The sequence below is a fragment of the Scyliorhinus canicula genome, chromosome 11 (assembly GCF_902713615.1).
Source record: "Scyliorhinus canicula chromosome 11, sScyCan1.1, whole genome shotgun sequence".
NCBI lineage: Eukaryota > Metazoa > Chordata > Chondrichthyes > Carcharhiniformes > Scyliorhinidae > Scyliorhinus > Scyliorhinus canicula.
In genome coordinates this window covers 87,370,608-87,393,556 of record NC_052156.1, presented here as the reverse complement: position 1 = coordinate 87,393,556, position 22,949 = coordinate 87,370,608, and the positions used below count along the sequence as shown (strand labels likewise).

At 51.5% G+C, this 22,949-nt stretch overlaps 1 protein-coding gene across 1 annotated transcript in view; it reads left to right on the top strand.

Moving 5' to 3' along the window:
* dock3 (dedicator of cytokinesis 3) overlaps nt 1–22,949 on the top strand; it is a 1,304,448-nt gene that overhangs the window by 973,750 nt on the left and 307,749 nt on the right. Inside the window, 1 exon segment of the mRNA XM_038810823.1 lies at nt 12,674–12,759. Coding sequence (XP_038666751.1) covers nt 12,674–12,759 — 86 coding nt within the window.

Below are 22,949 nucleotides of genomic sequence, written 5' to 3'. Positions count from 1 at the left end.
CTCAGGAACACTCTGAGGCAGGAAGATGGACTTCCTTGATGACAGTGAATCTGTAAAATCCACCGGTGGATACCCTCTCCCATCCACTGCTGTGGTGTTGCAGGGTCGTAGGTTGCTGGTGGCCTCTATCCCGAACTACAGAGACAGCCCCAGTCATTGCTCAGGTAAGTCCCAACGTCTACACACCATTTTGTTCCAGACATGTTCTGGACCAGCATGTTTTCCTGCTGACTTTGTGGAGAACCAGGCGAGGGGGAAAGATTCTGGATGGGCCATCATGCATCCCATTAGTGGGATGCAAATTAGTTTCACGCCGGCCTCCAGCAGGTTTTCCAATCTGCCATGGCGGGCATCAGCGGAAAACCCCCACGGGAAATTCACATGTGAAACCAATTTCTGCACTCCCACCGAATTCCCTTGCACTCCCTACCGCCCATCATTGAACCCGCCAGTGGGACCAAGGGACATTTCCGCTCGTTGACTCTGTTCTCTCTCCACAGAAGCTGTCAGATCTGTTAAGTATTTCCAGCATTTTCTTATTTTATGTCAGATTTCCAGCACCTGCAGTATTTTTCTTTTATTCATCATTAATTTATTTGCTTTTGAGGGCAGCATGGTGGTGCAGGGGTTAGCAGTGCTGCCTCACGGCGTCGAGGTCCTAGGTTTGATCCTGGCTCGGGGTCACTGTCCGTGTGGCGTTTCCACATTCTCCCCGTGTTTGCGTGGGTTTCGCCCCCACGACCCAAAAGATGTGCAGGATAGGTGGATTGGCCATTCTAAATGACCCCTTAACTGGCAAAAATGAATTGGGTACTCTAAATTTATTTTTTTTTAAAGTCCTTTTATATTCTATGTATGCCTGCATGTATAAAGTCCAGAATAATGTATGTTTTTCTTTTTTTTGAAAGATATTTTATTCCAAACATATTCAATGTAATAACACAACCTTGACATCGAACTGATTTATACAGTTTGTACATTTTCCCCATTTACTCCCCCCTCCCCCTACCCCGCGACAAACACTTCCTCAAACATAACCATGAACGGCCTCCACCGTACATCGAAACCCTCCTCCAACCCCCTTAGGGCAAATTTGGTGTGCAGTGGTTAGCACTGCTGCTTCATAGCATTAGGAATCTGGGTTCAATTCTGGCCTTGGGTCGCTATCTGTTTGGAGTTTGTACATTCTCCCCTGCGTGGGTTTCCTCTGGGTGCTCTGGGTTCCTCCAACAGTCCAAAGAAGTGCAGGTTTGGTGGACTGGCCACGCTAAATTACCTTAGTTTCCAGGGATATGCAGTTTAGACTACTAGGTTATGGGGATAGGGCGGGGCAGAATTGGGAAGAGTGCTCATTCAAAGGGTCGGTGCAGACTCGATGGGCTGAATGACCTCCAGGGATTCTGTGAATGATTCTATGATTTGATTTTCTCCAACCTGAGAAACATGTACAGGTCTCCCAACCATGCTGCAATCCCGGTGGCTTGGCTGACCTCCAATACAAAGGTATCCGTTGCGGGGCAGTCAGAGAGGCGAAGGCTACTACATCAGTCTCCTTTCCCTCCAGCAGCTCCAGCACCTTTAATATCCCAAAGATTGCAAATGTAGAGTCTGGCATCATCTCACCAAAAAAGGGGCTGGTTTAGCTCATTCAGCTAAATCGCTGGCTTTTAAAGCAGACCAAGCAGGCCAGCAGCACGGTTCGATTCCCGTACCAGCCTCCCCGGACAGGCGCCGGAATGTGGCGACTAGGGACTTTTCACAGTAACTTCATTGAAGCCTACTCGTGACAATAAGTGATTTTTTTTTAAAAAACACATACGATCCTTGATAAATTCCTGAACACTGCTTCCCAAAATTTCTCCAACTCCTCACATCCCCAGAAAATATGGCCATGGTTTTACAGCCTCCTCCCACACCTCGCGCACCCGTTCGCTACCTCAGAAAAAAAGCACTCATCAGGGCCTGAGTCATGTGAACCCTGTGCACCACCTTAAATTGTATAAGACTCACCCTTGCACAGGAGGAGGTTGAGTTTGCTTAGCGCATTACTTCGCACCAAAGTTCCCATCCTATCTCCTCCCCAATTCTTCCCCCCACTTCCACTTGATCCCTTTCACTAAGGCTGTGCCCTACTCTCCAAATCACCCATATATATCTCCAATCCTACCATCAGCCCCCTCATCCAGCAGCAACAGTTTCTCAAAAAGCGTATACTCCGGCACCTGAGGAAACGAAGGCAGCTTCTTGCACCTGCCAATATCACTCACTCACCCTTGGTAGCTCGAGCCTCTCCCATCGCTCCTATAGCCTAGCAAACTTCTCCTCCGTCTTCTATATCTCCCATCCCAGTGCTCCCTGTCTCCCTTCTCAAACCCCCGCCACTCAGACGAGGCCCAAAGTGCCATCGCCACGCAAACAACAGCAGAGACAGTAGACACCCCTGCCTCGTACTCCTGTGCAACCAAAAATACCCCAAGTTTGTCTCATTTGTTTGCACTCTTGCCAATGGAGACTCATACAGCAACCGAACACACGCCGCAAACCTTGGCCTGACCCCAAACCTCCCCACGATTTCAATCAAGCACCTCCACTCTACCCGGTCTGAGCCTTCTCTGTGTCCATTGACACAATTAGCTCCAACACTCGCCCCCACGGGGTAATAATTACGTTTAACAACCTCCTAATATTACTAGAGAGCTGCCTCCCCTTGACAAACACCATTTGATCCTCTGAGACCACCACCAGCACACATCCTTCCAACCTTCTCGCCAATACCTTTGCCAAGACTTTCACATCTGTATTCAACAGTGAAATGGGCCTAAAGGACCCGTACTCCAATAGATCTTCCCCCTTTTTTGGGGTTAGCAAAATCAATGCCTGTGCAAGCAGAGCCTCCTTCACTGCCTCACTAAACATGCCCAAAAGGTTGGGGGGGGGGGAAATTCATCTCTCAAACTGCTTATAAAATTGTGCCGAGAAGCCATCCGGCCTCAGCACCTTACCCGACTGAATCATGCCAATACACTCCATCTCCTTTTTTTTGCCCTAACACCTCCTCCAGTGTCTGCCTCTTCCCCTCCTCCAACGCCGGGAAGTCTAGCCATTCTAAAAACTATGTGTCGTCTCCCCCCCACCGCCTTCACCTGAAGAATTTCCCTCGCTTCTACCTGTCGCCGCAGCTGGTGCGCTAGCATGCGGTTTGCCTTCTCCCCATTCTCATACTGCACCCCCCCATAGCTGACCCACTACCCTTCCCGCCATTAACTTATCAAACTGCCCTTGCAGCCTCTATCATTCCCCCAGGAACTCTTTCATGGGCGCCATAGAGTACCTCGTATCCACCTCAACTATCTCGTCCAACAAGTGCCGATGGTCCTCCCTCCCCATCCTATTCTTATGGGCCTTGAACAAAATTTCCTCCCGAACCACTGCCTTCAAAGCCTCCCAAAACGTGGCTGCCGATACATCTTTGTTCTGATTAAGCTCAACATAATTCTTAATTGCTACTGCCACCTTCCCAAGGAACTTCTTGTTGGCCAAAAGCTCGAATCCAACCTCCACCCCGGCCTCGATGCCTGACCGGAGCAAAGTCTCATATCTAGGTGGTGCTGAGCAACGTCCAGAATCACTATTCCCACATATTCTGCACCTTCCACCCCCATCAGCACTGCCTGGCTCACCACAAAAATGCCAATCCGGGAATATACCCGATACATATGTGAAAAGAAGGAATGCTCCCTCTCTCCTGGATGCCCCAACCTCCAAAGATCCACCATTCCCATCATCTCCATGAACCTTCCCAGCTCTCGCGACATTCCCGACCTCCCCTTCAAATTAGGGCTCGACCTACCCACCCTTGGCTCCAATGCACAATTAAAATCCTCTCCCTATAATTAGCTGATGAAAGTCTAAGTCTTGGATCGCCCCTTAATAGCCTCTTCATGAATCCGACATCATCCCAATTGGGCACATACACATTCACCAACATCACCGGAATCCCCACTAGCACCCCACTCACTATCACAAACCTCCCCCCTAGATCCCGCACCTCCCTAGCCCCGTAAACTCTCTTTCCTTGTTCAACAGTATGGCGACCCCCCCCCTCAACTTTGAATCAAACCCTGAGTGGAGCACTTGCACCCCCACCCTTTCCTCAACTTTCATCCGGAGATGCGTCTCCTGCAGGAAAATCCCCTCTGTTCTCAAACTTTTGAAGTGCGCGAACACCCAGGACCGCTTAACCAGCCCATTTAGCCCACGGAATATTCCATGTCATGATTCTTACCAGAGGCGTGCACCTCTCCTCCGGCATAATCGCCCTGAGGCTCTGCGCCCCCATCCCCACTCTGAATCAGGCCGACCCAAGATGGCCCCCCCACTCTTCCATGAAACTCCCCCTTCATAACTGCCATGTCGCCTCCCCCCTCCCTCCCCACCTCTTTTCCCACCTCCTCCCACACTGGCTAACCACTGAAGCCCCCTCCACCACTTCACTTCCATCCACTTACATTCTTGCCAGTGTAACAGCTCCCACCTGAAGGCCCTAACCCAAAAACGCACCATCCTCACCCCCTCGACCCATCCCACCTGCACCGCCACCCCCCCCCCCCCCCCCCGCCCATTGCTACTCTCCAGATCTCCTCTCCAGCCCTTCAGCACTGCGCCCCCCAGCTCCCAACCCCATGCGAGAAACAACACTCTAAAATGGCCCCCATACTAAGATTGGTGGAGTTGCAGATAGCGAGGAGGACTGTCAGAAAATACAGCAAAATATAGATAGATTGGAGAGTTGGACAGAGAAATGGCAGATGGAGTTCAATCCAGGCAAATGCGAGGTGATGCGTTTTGGAAGTTCAAATTCAAGAGCAGACTATATGGTCAATGGAAGAGTCCTGGGGAAAATTGATGTACAGAGAGATCTGGGAGTTCAGGCCCATTGTACCCTGAAGGTGGCAATGCAGGTTGATAGAGTGGTCAAGAAGGCATACAGCATGCTTGCCTTCATCGGACGGGGTATTGAGTACAAGAGTCGGCAGTCATGTTACAGTTGTATAGGACATTGGTTAGGCCACATTTGGAATACTGCGTGCAGTTCTAGTCGCCACATTACCAGAAGGATGTGGATGCTTTAGAGAGGGTGCAGAGGAGGTTCACCAGGATGTTGCCTGGTATGGAGGGTGCTAGCTATGAAGAAAGGTTGAGTAGATTAGGATTGTTTTCGTTGGAAAGACGGAGGTTGAGGGGGGACCTGATTGAGGTCTACAAAATTATGAGAGGTATGGACAGGGTGGATAGCAACAAGCTTTCCCCAAGAGTGGGGGTGTCAGTTACAAGGGGTCACGATTTCAAGGTGAGAGGGGGAAAGTTTAAGGGAGATGTGCGTGGAAAGTTTTTTACTCAGAGGGGGTGGATGCCTGGAACGCTTTGCCAGCGGAGGTGGTAGAGGCGGGCACGATAGCATCATTTAAGATGCATCTAGACAGATATATGAACGGGCGGGGAACAGAGGGAAGTAGACCTTGGAAAATAGGAGACAGGTTTAGGAAAAGGATCTGGTTCGGCGCAGGCTGGGAGGGCCGAAGGGCCTGTTCCTGTGCTGTAATTTTCTTTGTTCTTATACAGAGCATTCTCGAGCCACTCCACCGGTCCACCCCAACCCACAACAACCCATTATGAACTGCACAAAGCATAACCAACAGAGTGCAATACAATGAAAATTAAACCCCCAACACTGAAGAGCCCCCATCCGGAAAAAGAAGCAATTTAACTTCAATACAAAAATACACAAAATACAAAAAAAAGAGGGATTGCAACTAATCGGCAAACAGAAACAGGTTAAAAAATTTAACAGACAGAACTTTCACCCAAGTTCCCCTTCAACCCTCCCCAGCTTATGTTCCTGAATAAATTCGCGTTTACCGGTGTCTCAAAGTAATATTCCCGCCCTCGAAGGTGACCCAAAGTCTGGCCGGATCTTACGCTGATACAACACTGCCTTGGACTTGTTGAACCCCGCCTGTCTCTTGTCCAGCTCTGAAGCATTGTCCTGATAAATCCACACCCATGAGTACGGCCTCACCGAGACCTTGGATTCTTATCTCATTACATTCACCCCCCACCATCTGGCCTGGGCTTGCGAAATTCTACCAACTGTCCTGGCTTGAGACAATTCACACCTCTTCAACCTGTGATTAGTGGGCAGACGGTAGCGCAGTGGTTAGCGCAGTTGCTTCACAGCTCCAGGGTCTCACCTTTTCCCTGTCTCTGCGTGGATTTCCTCTGGGTGCTCCGGTTTCCTCCCACAGTCCAAAGATGTGCAGGTTAGGTGGATTGGCCATGATAAATTGCCCTTAGTGTCCAAAAAAGGTGGGATGGGGGTTACAGGGATATGGGGTGAGGTGTGGGCTATTCAAGGGCCGATGCAGACTCGATGGGCCGAATGGCCTCCTTCTGCACTGTAAATTTTATGATTATCCCTCTCTCCAGTCGCACCGTCCGGACCTGTAAAGACTTAATTATCTGCAAAGACTCACATTCAAAGTATAATTTTGTATCATTGACTTTGTCTGTGTATGTGGTTGTGGAACCCACCTCTTCACTCACCTGATGATGGAGCTGCGTGCCTCAAGCTAGTGACTCCAAACAAACCTGTTGGACTTTAACCTGGTGTTGTAAAAATTCTTACTCTGCCCTTCCCAGTCCAGTACCGGCATCTCCACATCATCACTGATAAATCCAGATTTGGTTTCCTTCCCAATCACAATCCCATTGGACCCGGGCCCACCTCAGAATATTTTTCTTTTCCTGGAACTTGTGCATACGCATTATCACCGTCCGCGGTGGCTTCTGCCTCAGGGTCCTATGGGCTCAATTCACCTTTGGGGCCTTGTCCAGCACCATCGCGTCCACCAACCTGGCCTTGCGACATAGCCTGTTGCAATCGTTCCCTCCACTCCCTCTGGCAGGTCCACGCTTCTCAAATTTTGCCACCTGCACCTGTTTTCCTGGTCCTCCACCTTTGCTCGCAGAATCTTATGCATGTTCCCCAGATGGCCATCTCCGCTTTCAGCACCACAATTCAGTCACTCTGGTCAGCACCACCTTCTCCACCTCCTGGAATGTTGCCCCCTGCACATCCAGGCTCTTCTCCACCCATTCCAAAGTCACGCAAAGAGATGCCACTGCCCCTTCAAACGCCTATGACCAGCTACCCTGCATTTCTTTACGCTGCTGCTAAAATTCATCCTTAATGAAGCTCATTAGCTGCTCCATTGGCAGCTTTCCAGTTGACGATGACCCTTCCCCCTCCGACATTTTTGCAATTAATGCTGCACCACGTGTCTCCTCCAACTCATAGCCTCTCACAGTCTTCTGTCGAATTTGGTAACCCGCAGACATGCCTATCCGGGGGAGACCCAATTCCCCCTCCACTCTCCGCACAACCTTTCCGCCAAAATTCCCCAAAGTTTGGGTAAAAGGGGCCAACGGGCAGCACGGTAGCATTGTGGATAGCACAATTGCTTCACAGCTCTAGGGTCCCAGGTTCGATTCCGGCTTGGGTCACTGTCTGTGCGGAGTCTGCACATCCTCCCCGTGTGTGCGTGGGTTTCCTTCGGGTGCTCCGGTTTCCTCCCACAGTCCAAAGATGTGCAGGTTAGTTGGATTGGCCATGATAAACTGCCCTTAGTGTCCAAAATTGCCCTTAGAGTTGGGTGGGGTTACTGGGTTATGGGGATAAGGTGGAGGTGTTGACCTTGGGTAGGGTGCTCTTTCCAAGAGCCGGTGCAGACTCGATGGGTCGAATGGCCTCCTTCTGCACTGTAAATTCTATGAAAACCAATGCCTTCAAGCAGGAGCCACCTTGTGTGCGACCACTCACTCCATAGCCGCTACCACAGCATATGCCTTTCTAATTATTTCCTCAACCTATCCTGCCACATTCAGCCATTTGTACCCATGGTAGCAAAAGTGGCTAGCACTGTGGCTTCACAGTGCCAGGGTCCCAGGTTCGATTCCCCGCTGGGTCACTGTCTGTGCGGAGTCTGCACATTCTCCCCATGTCTGCATGGGTTTCACCCCCACAACCCAAAGGATGTGCAGCATTGGTGGATTGGCCACGCTAAATTCCCCCTTAATTGGAAAAAATAATTGGGTACTCTAAATTTATTAAAAATTATATCATGGGGCAGCAGGGTAGCATGGTGGTTAGCATAAATGCTTCACAGCTCCAGGGTCCCAGGTTCGATTCCCGGCTGGGTCACTGTCACTGTTCTCCCCCTGTGTGCGTGGGTTTCCTCCGGGTGCTCCGGTTTCCTCCCACAGTCCAAAGATGTGCGGGTTAGGTGGATTGGCCATGCTAAATTGCCCGTAGTGTCCTATTAAAAGTAAGGTTAAGGGGGGGGGGGTTGTTGGGTTACGGGTATAGGGTGGATACGTGGGTTTGAGTAGGGTGATCATGGCTCGGCACAACATTGAGGGCCGAAGGGCCTGTTCTGTGCTGTACTGTTCTATGTTCTATCTGCCACACGTCTGCTCATTCCATCAACCTTTTTATGTCCTCTTGAAGTGTATCACTATCCTACTAGTTCACTAGATTTAAAACGCTTTGTGCTATCTGAGAATTTTGAAACCGTAACCTGTTAGAGCAAAGATCAAGTCATTCGGATATTTGAAGGAAAGCAGTGATCCCTGGGTAACCCTGCTTCATACCTTCTTCCAACCTAAAGACACAGCGGGATTCTCCCTTCTGGGGGACTAAGTCCCCTCGCCAGCAGGAGGAGCGGCGCCAACCACTCCGGCGTCAACAGCCCCCGAAAGTGCAGAATTCTCAGCACCTTTGGGGCTAGGTGGACGCCGGAGGGATTGGTGCCGCTCCAATCGGTGCCGAAGGGACTGCGCGAGTTTGTGCATGCGCCAAAGAGCTGGCGTGATCTCACGCATGTGCGGAACCGCCGGCGTGGTTCCACGCATGCGCAGACTGGCCAGCGTATTTTGGCGCATGGGTTCTCTTCTCCGTGCCGGCCATGGTGGAGCCCTACAGGGCTGGCGCAGAAGGAAGAAGTGCCCCCACGGAACAGGCCCGCCCACCGATCGGTAGGCCCCGATCGCAGGCCAGGCCACCATGGGGGGCCCCCCCGGGGTCGGATCCCCCAGCGCCCCGCCGAGGACCGCCCCCACCAACTTACTTGCCAGGTCCCGCCGTGTAGGACTATGCGTAACCCACGCCAGCAAGACTGGCCAAAAATGGATGGCCGCTCAGACAATCGGGGCCCGGAGAATTGCTGGGGAAGCCGCTGCCAATGGCCCCCGACCGGCATGGCGTGCATCCTGCCCATAAAATGGCGCCGGAGAACATGGCAGCCGGCGTCGGGGCGGGATTCACGCCATCCCCCGAGGATTCTCCGAACCGGCAGGGTGTCGGAGAATCCCGCCCACAATCCTTCACCACTACTCTCTGTTTCCTGTCACTTAAACAATTTTGTATCCATGCACCCACTGTTCCTTTCATTCCATTATGTGAGGAACTTCTTAAATCCTTGTCTGTCCCATGTTTCTTTGTCCTGCAACATTGCATATTTTGCTTTAAATTGCAGACTTTGGTCAAACTGAAAACACCCCTGGTCTAATGTACTGGCCTTCTCCTTGATGCTCGTGATGTCAATTCAATGGACTTCACTAGCAACCAATCAATTTCATTGTAATCCTGAAGCTAAGCCGATCCTCAATGTGGATTGGTGCTTTTTATACTGGAATGCCCTACTGGGTGACCCTCTGTATGTTTAGTTCTAGTTTTGTTTTGGGACAGAGTTGAAGATGGCTTTAAGTTCTCCCTCCCTGAAGGGGGTGGATCTCTCTGGAAAATCACAGTTGGAGGCTCTTTTTTCTCCTCAGTTGTCTCAGTCGTCATTCTCTGTGAAGCTGTTTTTCAGAGTTTTGATTGGACCTGCAGAGCTGAGCAGGATCCTTTTGAATCTCTCTCCCAGAAGGGGTGAAATTCTCTCTCAAACCGAAGCTGGAACTCCCTTCAGGTAAACAGAGGTTTTAGTGAGCATGCAAAGCCTGAATATAGAGCTGGGGAGGGCAAATGTTTTGGATTCCTCTCCCATTAAAGATACCAGACCACTTGAAGGCCTCTCAAAAACCGCTGCTCTGATATTTAACTGAGGTAAGCTGTTGGTGGGTCTGCTGAAGCTGATCATATATCAGAGACTGAGCAGATTTGAAGTGCACCTTGTGAGGATAAGGCTCAGCTCAACATAAGTTGAAGCTTGTCCCTAAAGGGCATCCCACAGCCTGAGAATCCAGCCTGAGTGGCCCAGCTTGAAGATCCAAACCAACTGATTGTTTTATACATCTCACACTTTGAAGAGATCACCGCTTCCAAAGATCTCAACCTCAGCAGTGAAAATCCTCAAATCTCTTATACCTTTTAATACCTGTTATTTTTTAACCTTCCCTACCCCACACCGTGTGTCTGTCTTGTCTGTGCCTGCTTGGCGGGTGGGATCGAGTTTAGGGAATAGTTAGATCAGCAGACCATTGTTCCATTCCCACCATTATGTGTTCATCTTTTTCCTTGTTGTAAATAAACAGTTTGCTTTACTTTAAATGCTTTACTTACATATCTGGGGTGTGTAACTCATTGGAGCAGTCAAGATCTCTGGAAAATACACAAATTATTGCTTAATTCAGTTATGTTGGGACTCTGTGGTCTGTTGGGCTGGAATTGATCGCCCACTCAAAGAACAAAGAACAAAGAAAATTACAGCACAGGAAAGGGCCCTTCGGCCCTCCCAGCCTGCGCCGGTCCAGATCCTTTATCCTGTCTCCTATTTTCCAAGGTCTACTTCCCTCTGTTCCCGCCCATTCATATACCTGTCTAGATGCTTCTTAAATGATGCTATTGTGCCCGTCTCTACCACCTCCGCTGGTAAAGCGTTCCAGGCACCCACCACCCTCTGCGTAAAAAACTTTCCACGCACATCTCCCTTAAACTTTCCCCCTCTCACTTTGAAGTCGTGACCTCTTGTAACTGACACCCCCACTCTTGGGAAAAGCTTGTTGCTATCCACCTTGTCCATACCTCTCATAATTTTGTAGACCTCAATCAGGTCCCACCTCAACCTCCGTCTTTCCAACGAAAACAATCCTAATCTACTCAACCTTTCTTCATAGCTAGCACCCTCCATACCAGGCAACATCCTGGTGAACCTCCACTGCACCCTCTCCAAGGCATCCACATCCTTCTGGTAATGTGGCGACCAGAACTGCACGCAGTATTCCAAATGTGGCCGAACCAAAATCTTATACAACTGTAACACGACCTGCCAACTCTTGTACTCAATACCCCGTCCGATGAAGGCAAGCATGCTGTATGCCTTCTTGACCGCTCTATCACCACTCGTCCATGGTGTTGTAACAATGGGGTTCAACTTTGGTGGCAAGCTTATTATGTTGTGCTTTATCAAATGTCTCTTGGAAGTCCATGTACACCACATCAACCATATTACCCTAATCAACACTCTCTTTTACCTCATCAAAAAATTCAATCAAATTAGTGAAACACAATTTTCTCTTAACAAATTTGTGCTAGCTTTCCTTAATTATTCCATATTTGCCCAAGTGACTCATTTTCTTTGAGGATTAACGTCTCTAAATGTTTTCCCACCACTGAGTTTAAACTGACTGGCCTGAAGTTGCTGCATTTATCTTGTGCCTTACTCTGCTTCATCTGACTCTCTCTATTTAATCATCGTTATCTGGCTTTGGTTTTCCTACATTTCCCTCTCTTGGGAATGTACTTTGACCAATGTTTCTTTGAAGCTATAAGGGTGCACAGCCCTGCACCAATTGTGAATGTGCCATGCAGTGCTACAAAAATGGACACACAAAGTAATTTGTTTCCAATTAAGGGGCAATTTACCATGGCAAATCCACATATCCTGCACATCTTTGGGTTGTGGGGGCGAGAACCACACAGACACGGAGAATGTGCAAACTCCATACGGGCAGTGACCCGGGGCTGGGATCAAACCAGGTCCTCGGTGCTGTGATGCAGTAGTGCTAACCACTGTGCCACTGTACCACCCAAAAGTTCGAGTGAACATTGACTTCAACTGTACACGAACCATCTCCTCTTTAAGTTCCATTACAGTTTTGCCTGCCAATCTTGAATTACAGTTTATCCAGGACAGATCTGTTCTCAACCCACTTAAATTTGTTGTCCTCCAATTAACTTTTTGGTTGAGATATTAAACCAAAGTTTACTGTGTGTAAAATACCCCATGTTAGTATTTTGGAGAGAAGCAAGGGAAGTACTAATATTTATCCCGCAACACGCATGAAAATAGATTATCTGGTCATTATTGCATTGCTCTTTGTAGATCCATGCTTGGCCAAATTACCTGCTGTATTTCCCACATTAAAGTGACTACCCTTCAGAGCACCCTTGCTCTTACTTTCTCTTTCTCTCTCTTTCTTACCTTCTTTCTATCCTTCTCCGACTTTGAACATCAGTAACAAAAACTCTTCCCAATACGCATGCAATTAACTACTTTGGACAGTGGCAGCTCAAGAGATAGGATTCCATCAAATCAGGTTTGTGGGCAACAGGATGCCGAAGTATCAAGAAGAAGCAATATCTGAAATACTTCCTGCCATTTCTCTGTTCCAGGTGGAAGCGGAGCTAATCGACAAACTGGACAGTCTGGTGTCAGATGGAAAAGGAGATGAAAATTACCGTGAGCTCTTCAGCCTCCTGTAAGTATAACTGAGAGGGCCTCAGGAACATTAGAGTGAAATCTTCTGAAGTGTTTTATTGTAGAAGAAACACAGTATTCAGAATCAATCAAGTCAATGGCTCTGGTTATGATTGAGAGGGGAACAGAAATACCTTGCAAAAACAAACCTCAATTATTTATTGTGATAAGGTATATCATTCCCTCACATAGTCCTCTGAGTAATTATAGACTAGCCAGCCTAATCTTGATGGTAGTTAAATTATCAGGAAAAATTGTGCGAGGCAGTATAAATTGTCATTTAACACAGCATGGATTAATCAAGGAAAGTCAACATGGATTTTTAAAGGAAAAGTTGTGTCTGACTAACTTGATTGAATTTTTTGTGGAGGTAACAAAGAGAGTAGCACATTTGGTGTAATCTACATCGATTTTATGACAGCTTTTGACAAGGTCCCCCATGACAGACTGGTCAGGAAAGTAAAGCCCATGGGATTCCAAGGGAAAGTGGCAAGCTGAATCTAAACTTGGCTCAGTGACAAGAAACAAAGGATAACAGTCGATGAGTCTTTTTGTGACTAAGGGCTATTTCCAATGGGGTTCCACAGGGCTCTATATTGGGTCTCTTGTGTTTCATGGTGCATATAAATGATTTAGACTTGAATGTCAGAGACATGATTAGGAATTTTGCGGATGATACAAAAATTGGTGGAGTGGTTGATGTTGAGAATAAAGTTCAGGACTGATTGGTGAGGCGGATAGAAAAGTGATCAAATGGAATTCAATCTGAGAAATGAAGTAATGCATTTACGGAGGGCAATAAAGGCAAAGGAATAGCTAGTAGGCTGATGAGTGGACAAGATAAACTTAAGGACCTTGGAGTGCATGTCTGCAGACCACTGAAGGTAGCAGGTTAGGATGAAGTGGTTAAAAAGGAATACCAGATACTTCCTTTTATCAGCTAAGGCATAGAATATGAATAATGTAGAGATGCTGGCGTTGGACTGGGGTGAGCACAGTAAGAAGTCTTACAACACCAGGTTAAAGTCCAACAGGTTTGTTTCAAACACTAGCTTTCGGAGCACTGCTCCTTCCTCAGGTGAATGAAGAGGTATGTTCCAGAAACATATATATAGACAAATTCAAAGATGCCATGCAATGCTTAGAATGCGAGCATTTGCAGGTAATTGAATCTTTACAGATCCAGAGATAGGGGTAACATAAAATATGAAGGCGAGATTAGAGCTGTATAAAATGCTCGTTAGGCCACAGCTAGAGTACTTTGTAGAGTTCTGGTACAATATTACAGCAGGATAGGATCACACTGGAAAGGATGCTGACGAAGTTTACATGGATGTTGTGAGGAATAGTGAATTTGAGCTATGGGAAAAGTTTGGATAAACTGGGGTTATTTTCTTTGGAACACAGGAGGTTCAGCGAATATTTAATTTAAGTGTGTAAAATTATGAAGGGCATAAATGGAGTGGACAGAGCAAATAACTTGTTTAATTACCAAATGTCTTTTGAAACTTGCACGTTAGATAGCTGCTTCAAATGATTTACCCCTCTGCTAATGGATATTTCCTTCAACAGTGAAGTCTATAACCAGGGGTCATAAATTAGAAGTAATGAAGAGAATCATAGAAAGTTCACCACACAGAAAGAAGCCACTTGGCCATTATTTCTACATCAGCCGTGGAACAAGCCACCCAGTCTAATCCCACCTCCCAGAATCTGGGGCGAAATTCTCCGCGGACCGTCGTGACGCCAATTTCCGGCGAGCAAAAGCGGTGCAGATGACTCCGGCGTCAGAGCCTTCTTTTAGGCCGCTAATCTCCGTTCCCGGAGGGCCAGCATCGGACCAACGCGATACGTGTCATTTTAATGCGCTGCAGAAGTGGCGCGTTGAGAAAGAGAGGACGGGTACCGGCGTGGGGAGAGGAGGAGAGAGGGGGGGGGGAGGAGAGAGGAGGGGAGGGGGAGGAGAGAGGAGGGGAGAGGAGGAGAGAGGGGGAGAGAGGAGGAGAGAGGGGGGAGAGGAGGAGAGGGAGAGGGGGGGGAGAGGAGGAGAGAGGGGGGAGAGGAGGAGAGAGGAGGAGAGAGGGGGAGAGGAGGAGAGAGGGGAGAGGAGGATAGAGGAGGAGAGGGAGAGAGGGGGGGAGAGTAGCAGAGGGAGAGAGGGGGGAGAGGAGGATAGGGGGGGAGAGGGGGGGAGAGGAGGAGAGGGGGGGAGAGGAGGAGAGGGAGGCGGGAGAGGAGGAGAGGGAGAGAGGGGGGAGAGGAGGAGAGAGGGGGGGGAGAGGAGGAGAGGGGGGAGAGGAGGAGAGAGGGGGAGGAGAGAGGGGGAGGAGAGAGGGGGGAGGAGAGAGGGGGGGAGGAGGAGGGGGAGGAGGAGGGGGGAGAGAGGGGGGGTGTGTGTACCGGCCTTCAGAGGGAGGGGGGGTCTGTGTACCGGCCTTCAGAGGGAGGGGGGTGTGGGTACCGGCCTTCAGAGGGAGGGGGAGGGGGGTGTGGGTACCGGCCTTCAGAGGGAGGGGGAGGGGGTTGTGGGTACCGGCCTTCAGAGGGAGGGGGAGGGGGGATGTGTACCGGCGTTGAGAGGGAGAGGGGGGGGGGGGTGGTACCCGGCGTTGAGAGGGAGGGGGGTGTGGGTACCGGCCTTCAGAGGGACCGGCCTTCAGAGGGAGTGGGAGGGGGTTGTGGGTACCGGCCTTCAGAGGGAGGGGGAGGGGTGTGTGGGTACCGGCCTTCAGAGGGAGGGGGAGGGGTGTGTGGGTACCGGCCTTCAGAGGGAGGGGGAGGAGGGTGTGTGTACCGGCGTTGAGAGGGGGGGGGGGGGTGGTACCGACGTTGAGAGGGAGAGGGGGAGGGGGGGTACGGCGTTGAGAAGGAGAGGGGGGGTACCGGCATTGAGAGGGAGGGGGGGCGGCGTTGGAGGGGGGTAGGGGTGGTGCTGAGTGGGGTAGGGGTGGTGAGGGGGGTAGGGGTGGTGAGGGGGGGTAGGGGTGGTGGGGAGGGGGGTAGAGGTGGGGGCAGAGGAGGGGCGCCGCTGCCCCCACCCCTATCCCTACCCCCCCCACCCCTACCCCCCTATCCCTACCCCCCCACCCCTACCCACCCCCACCACCCCTACCCACCCCCACCACCCCTACCCACCACCCCTACCCCCCTCCCCACCACCCCTACCCCCCTCCCCACCACCCCTACCCCCCTCCCCACCACCCCTACCCCCCTCCCTACCACCCCTACCCCCCTCCAACGCCGCCCCCCCCCCCCCATCTCTCTCAACGCCGGTACCCCCCTCTCTCTCAAAGCCGGTACCCCCCCTCTCTCAACGCCGCAACCCCCCCTCTCTCTCAACGCCGCAACCCCCCTCCCCCTCAACGCCGCAACCCCCCCTCAACACCGCAACCCCCCTCAACGCCGCAACCCCCCCCCTCAACGCCGCAACCCCCCCCAACGCCGCAATCCACCCCTCAACACCGCAACCCCCCCTCAACGCCGCAACCCCCCCTCAACGCCCCAGCCCCCCCTCAACGCCACAACCCCCCCTCAACGCCGCAACCCCCCCTCAACGCCGCAACCCCCCTCAACGCCGAAACCCCCCTCCTCAACGCCGCACCCCCCCTCAATGCCGCAACCCCCCCAACGCTGCAATCCACCCCTCAACGCCGCAACCCCCCCTCAACGCCGCAACCCCCCCTCAACGCCGCAACCCCCCCTCAACGCCGCAACCCCCCCTCAATGCCGCAACCCCCCCTCACCGCCGCAACCCCCCCTCAACGCCGCAACCCCCCCCTCAATGGCGCAACCCCCCCCCTCAACGCCGCAACCCCCCCCCAACGCCGAAACCCCCTCCTCAACGCCGCAACCCCCCCCCCCCTCAACGCCGCAAGCCCCCCCCAAACGCCGGGACACTCTCTCTCCCCCCCCCCAAACGCCGGGACACTCTCTCCCACCCCCAAACGCCGGGACACTCTCTCCCCCCCCCCCCCCCCCCCCAAACGCCCCCCACACAAACGCCGGGACACTCTCTCCCCCCCCCCCGCCCCAGGACACTGAACGGCGGCAACCATTGATGATGGTTTAAAGCTACGCCGTTTTAAAGCTACTCTGTTTTTCGCCGACGTGACCCATGGCCACGTCGGCGGGACTTCGGCCCATCCGGGCCGGAGATTTGGTGAAAGTAAAAATATAATGAAATCCCGCCGGCGCCAGCTGTTCTCAGAGGCTGCTGGCGGGATTTGCACAACGCCGGTTTTTGGCCGGTCGGAGATTTAAAAACCCGGCGGGAGCGGGAATAACGCCGCCGCCGGCCGATTCTCCGACCCTGCGTGGGGTCGGAGAATTTCGCCCCTGGTCTGTAGCCCTGCAGGTTCGGGACTAGAGGTGCATATGCAGACACATTTTAAGTGAGCTCAGAGTTTCTGCCTCTACTCCCCTTTCAGGCAGTGAGTTTCAGACGCCTACCATCCTCTGGGTGAAAATACTTTTCCTCATCTCCCCTCTAATCTTTTTACCAACCACTTAAGATCTATACCCTCATTTACTGACCTCTCTGTTGAGGTAAATTAGGCTCTTCCCATCCACTGTATCCAGTCCCCTCACAATTTTGTACATCTCAATCAAATTTTCCCTCAGCCTCCACAATGATTAGAACAAAATTGTGGGGAGATGTTTTCATCTAGAGAGTGGGGTGTCTGGAATTCACTGCCTGGAGCGGGAGAAACAGAAGCCCTTATCACATTTTTAAAAATACTTAGTTGAATATACACATGAGGTGCTATAACTTCCTGGCTGTGGATCAAAAGTTGCAAAGTGCGATTAGGCTGGACGGCTCTTTTACATCTGAAATGGACATGTTGACTCCTCCTATCACGTTTCTATGCTTCCAAATATGAAGAGTGAAATGATACAGTATCCACTTGCATGGAATTCCAGTCAGTTAAAGTGATTAGAAACAGCACCCCCTAACATGGACCTCCAGTGGATTATAGTAAAGGGTATTTATCCCCTAGCATAGACTTTCAGTCACATAGAGTAAAAGCCTACTGCATCCCCTAATATAGACTTCCAGTAACTTAGGGTGAAAGGGTACTGTACCACTTTGCTTAGACCTCCAGCTACTTGCAGTGAAAGGGTGCTGCATCCCCTAGCTTAGACCTCTAGCTACTTGCAGTGAAAGGGTGCTGCATCCCCTAGCTTAGACCTCTAGCTACTTGCAGTGAAAGGGTGCTGCATCCCCTAGCTTAGACCTCTAGCTACTTGCAGTGAAAGGGTACTGCATCCCCTAGCTTAGACCTCTAGCTACTTACAGTGAAAGGGTACTGCATCCCCTAGCTTAGACATATGACAGCTTAGGGGCAGCAGGGTAGCATGGTGGTTAGCATAAATGCTTCACAGCTCCAGGGTCCCAGGTTCGATTCCCGGCTGGGTCACTGTCTGTGTGGAGTCTGCACGTCCTCCCCCTGTGTGCGTGGGTTTCCTCCGGGTGCTCCGGTTTCCTCCCACAGTCCAAAGATGTGCGGGTTAGGTGGATTGGCCATGCTAAATTGCCCGTAGTGTCCTATTAAAAGTAAGGTTAAGGGGGGGGGGGGGGTTGTTGGGTTACGGGTATAGGGTGGATACGTGGGTTTGAGTAGGGTGATCATGGCTCGGCACAACATTGAGGGCCGAAGGGCCTGTTCTGTGCTGTACTGTTCTATGTTCTATGTTCTATATAGCTAATTGCAGTGAAAGGGTACTGCCTCCCCTAGCTTAGACATCTAGCTACTTGCAGTGAAAGTTTACTGCATTCCCTAGTTTCCAGCTACAGTCCATTATCGAGGAAGCAGAAAACATGGGAAGACACCAGGTACCACAGAGGTGAATAAAAGCATTTCAGGAGACGCAGGAGAAGGGATGCCTGGCATTGATTTACTGTGTTAATGGAAGAATGGCAGAGAAGAAAAGAACTAGAAAGTGAATCAGAAGGGACATGGAAAGCAAATGAGGATTCAAAGAGTATTGTGGAGACTTGTGTGTATGAAGACAGAGCGTGGTGTTGGAAGAACAAGGAAGGCAGCATCAGAGGTGCCGAATGAGAAAACCCAAATGTTTTTAACTTTTTCCCTATTAAATACGAGAGGTCAAACCATTTCTGTTCACCACTTTTGTTAATGGAAAATAATTTAACTTTTTGGGGCTTTTTTCCAAAACCTAATGCTCAAAGGCATGAATCACCCTGTTCCCTGAAACCTTTCCAATAAACAAACATATCCATTTTGGGTTAGAGTGACTGGAATTAGCCGCCACATTATTGATTTTCACAATGTCAATATAATTTGCCTTGACCGCACAATGCTCTCCAGATGCAGTCTAGTATTCAGTAGGGAAGGAGGTGCCCTGGGAGTATTCAGCATTGACTTTGTACCCCTTGAAGGCATATGACATCAGGCCAAACATGGGATTTTCTATCTACCATTGCCCCCCTCAGCTGACCAATCGGTACTCCTTCATGTTGATCGCCTGTTGGAGTGATGGAACCATCAATTCACTAGACACGTGCTTTAAGATATGAACAGCGGTTTTAATCTACTTACAACAGAGCCAGCCTGTTCCGCGTTGAACTCTCGATGAACTGAACGACTGGCTCTGAGCATTGGTATTTGTACAGCAGTCCAGGGGAGGAGTCATGGGCGGAGCCAAGGGAGGAGCCCTGTACAAACTCCTAAGCATTCCCAGCGCTACTCCCCTTAGTGGTCGGGCAATGCAACTGCGCTTACAAATGCATGGTCTCATGTATATACAATACAGTGTGAATTACGGAGTTACATTCACCCCCTACAAAAAAATCAAGTCCGGCGGGGGTGGTGGTTCATAAATTGAGTCTGTCCGGTGGTCGGACTGTCTGCTGCGATCTCCGGAGCACCAGGGTTGCAGCCTCTTGCGGTGGCTGGACGGGTGTTGTGGGTTGGGGTACGATGGCGGACTCCAGGGAAGATCTCGTCCGAGCACCATACCCGTCTGGTTCGACTGGGGACTGAGGGCGCTGGGGGTTAGCTGGTGAGGGCGCGCGGAACAGGTGGAGCGAGCTAGTGGGCTCGGGAGCGCGAGGGGGTGGCTGGGTTGCGCGGAACCGATGCAGCGAGTTAGTGGGCTCGGGAGCCCAAGTGGGCGGCAGGATGGGGTGTAAGGTGAGGGGTGCATCTGTAGTGATAGAGGGGATGCTGGACCCAGCGGGAGCAAGGTCCCGGAGGGATACGGTGTCCTGACGGTCGTCGGGGAACTCGACGAATGTGTACTGGGGGTTGGAGTGAAGCAGGCGCACCTTCTCAACAAGGGGGTCGGTTTTGTGCGCCCTGACGTGTTTGCTCAGGACTACAGGGCCCGGTGTCTTCAACCATGCCGGGAGTAAGACCCCCATGGTAGTGCCCCTGGAAAAAATGAAGAGCCCCTCGTGAGGGGTCTGGTTGGTGGCGGTACATAGGAGGGACCTAATAGCGTGGAGCGCGTCTGGGAGGACTTCCTGCCAATGGGAGACTTGGAGATTCCTGGACCGGAGGGTCAGTAGGACGGTCTTCCAGACCGTCGCATTCTCCCTCTCCACCTGCCCGTTCCCCCTGGGGTTGTAGCTGGTAGTCCTGCTCGAGGCGATGCCCTTGTCGAGCAGGTACTGACGCAGCTCGTCGCTCATGAAGGACGAACCCCGGCCGCTGTGCACGTAGCTGGGGAAACCAAATAGGGTGAAAATATTATGCAGGGCCCTAATGACTGTGTGGGAGTTAATATCGGGGCACGGGATAGCAAATGGGAAGCGTGAGAACTCATCTATGACATTTAAGAAGTAAACGTTCCTGTTAGTTGAGGGGAGTGGCCCTTTGAAATCGATCGTGAGGCATTCAAAGGGCCTAGAAGCCTTGACCAGGTGGGCCCTGTCTAGTCTATAGAAGTGCGGTTTGCACTCCGCACAGATCGGGCAGTCTCTGGTGACGGCTTTTACCTCCTCAGTGGAAAAAGGCAGATTTCGGGCTTTGATGTAGTGGGCGAGCCGGGTGACCCCGGGTGGCAGAGGTCGTTGTGGATGACTTTCAGGCGGTCGATCTGGATGCTGCCGCACGTCCATAGGGCATCTGGGGGCTCGTTGAGCTTCCCCGGTCGATACTTAATATCGTAGCTATAGGTGGAGAGTTCAATCCTCCACCGCAGGATTTTATCGTTTTTAATTTTGCCCATTTTCGAGTTGTCAAACATAAAGGCAACCGATCATTGGTCGGTGATGAGGGTGAATCTCCTACCTGCGAGGTAGTGCCTCCAGTGACCAATAGCCTCCACAATGGCTTGTGCTTCTTTTTCGACTGCCGAATGTCGGAGTTCCGAAGCGGAGAGGGTACGGGAGAAAAATGCAACTGGCCTTCCTGCCTGATTTAAGGTGGCTGCTAGAGCTACCTCTGAGGCGTCGCTCTCAACCTGAAATGGAGTGGATTCATCCACCGCCCGCATGGCCGCCTTTGCGATGTCCTCCTTGATGCAGTTGAAGGCCTTGTGCGCCTCAGCTGACAGGGAAAATAGTGCGGCCTTAAAGAGTGGGCGGGCTTTGTCCGCATATTGAGGGACCCACTGGGCGTAGTAGGAAAAGAAACCCTAGCACCGTTTTTGAGGGCCATGGGACAATGAGGGAGGGGGAGTTCTAAGAGGGCGCATACGGTCCAGGTCTGGGCCCAGGACTCCGTTTTCCATGACATAGCCGAGGATGGCTAGTCTAGTTGTGCGGAAAATGCATTTCTCCTTGTTATAAGTGAGGTTTAATTTCTGAGCTGGCTGGAGAAAACGGTAGAGGTTGGCGTCGTGGTCCTGCTGGTCATAGCCGCAGATGGTGACATTGTCCAAGTACGGAAACGTGGCCCGCAGCCCGTACTGCTCCACCATTCAGTCCATTGCTCATTGGAACACCGAAACCCCGTTAGTGACGCCGAAGGGGACCCGGAGGAAATGGAAGAGGCGACCATCAGCCTCGAATGCCGTGTAGTGGCGGTCCTCCGGGCGGATTGGGAGCTGGTGGTATGCAGACTTCAGATCCACCGTGGAAAAGAGCCGATCTGGTTTACCATGTCTGCAATCCTGGGGAGGGGATACGTGTCAAGGAGCATAAATCTATTTATGGTCTGACTATAGGCGACAACCATACAGACTTTTTCCCCGGTCTTCACGACCACCACCTGAGCTCTCCAGGGACAGTTGCTGGCCTCTATGATCCCCTCACTGAGAAGCCTTTGGATCTCCGATCTGATGAACACCCTATCCTGCAGGCTGTACCGCCTGCTGCGAGTGGCTACGGGTCTACGGTCCTGTGTGAGATTGGCGAGGAGGGGAGATTCACAGCGTGGCGAGGCTGCAGATGGTAGGGGCAGGGGCCCACCGAAGCTGAGGGCGAGGCTCTTAAGGTTACATTGAAAATCTAGGCCTAATAAGAGTGGCGCGCATAGTTCGGGCAAGACGTAGAGTTGAAATTTTGCATAGCTAGCGCGTCGGATTGTGAGTGTCGCGGCGGGGAAAACGGGGAGCGAACAGCGTCTTACCAGATCTGGGTGTATGAAGCTCTCAGTACTCCTGGAGTCGAAAAGGCACGGTGTACTGTACCCATTGATTTGGACCTCTGTCATCGAGTTTCGCAGATGCTTCGGGCGCGATTGGTCCAGAGTGACTGTGCTGAGTTGCGGGTAGTCGGCGGCTCGATCAGCTGTGCTGGAGTGGCCCCGTGATGACAGCCCTCTGAGTTCGTAGTCGTCGAGGTGAGTTTCAGAGTTTGAAGGGGATGGATCCCACGATGGCCACCCCCATGTGTCGCACATGGCCGGCCGCATGGAGGAGGATTGCCAAGATGGCTGCCCCCATGAGTCGCACATGGGCGGCCGCATGGAGGAGGATTGCCAAGATGGCTGCCCCCATGAGTCGCACATGGGCGGCCGCATGGAGGAGGATTGCCAAGATGGCCGCCCCCATGAGTCGCACATATTGGGTGGGGGCGGAGTCGGCATAAAGGCTGCAGCATTTCGGGGCCTGTGAATTCAGGGAACGAGTGCTTTGAGCCGTGGGAGGGTTAGAGACTGGGGCTTTCTTCGCCAGACACACTCTGGCATAGTGTCCTTTTCGCCCGCAGCTGCTGCAGGTCGCGTTGCGGGCCAGGCAGTGCTGCCGCGAGTGCTGATTCTGGCCGCAAAAGTGGCAGGCTGG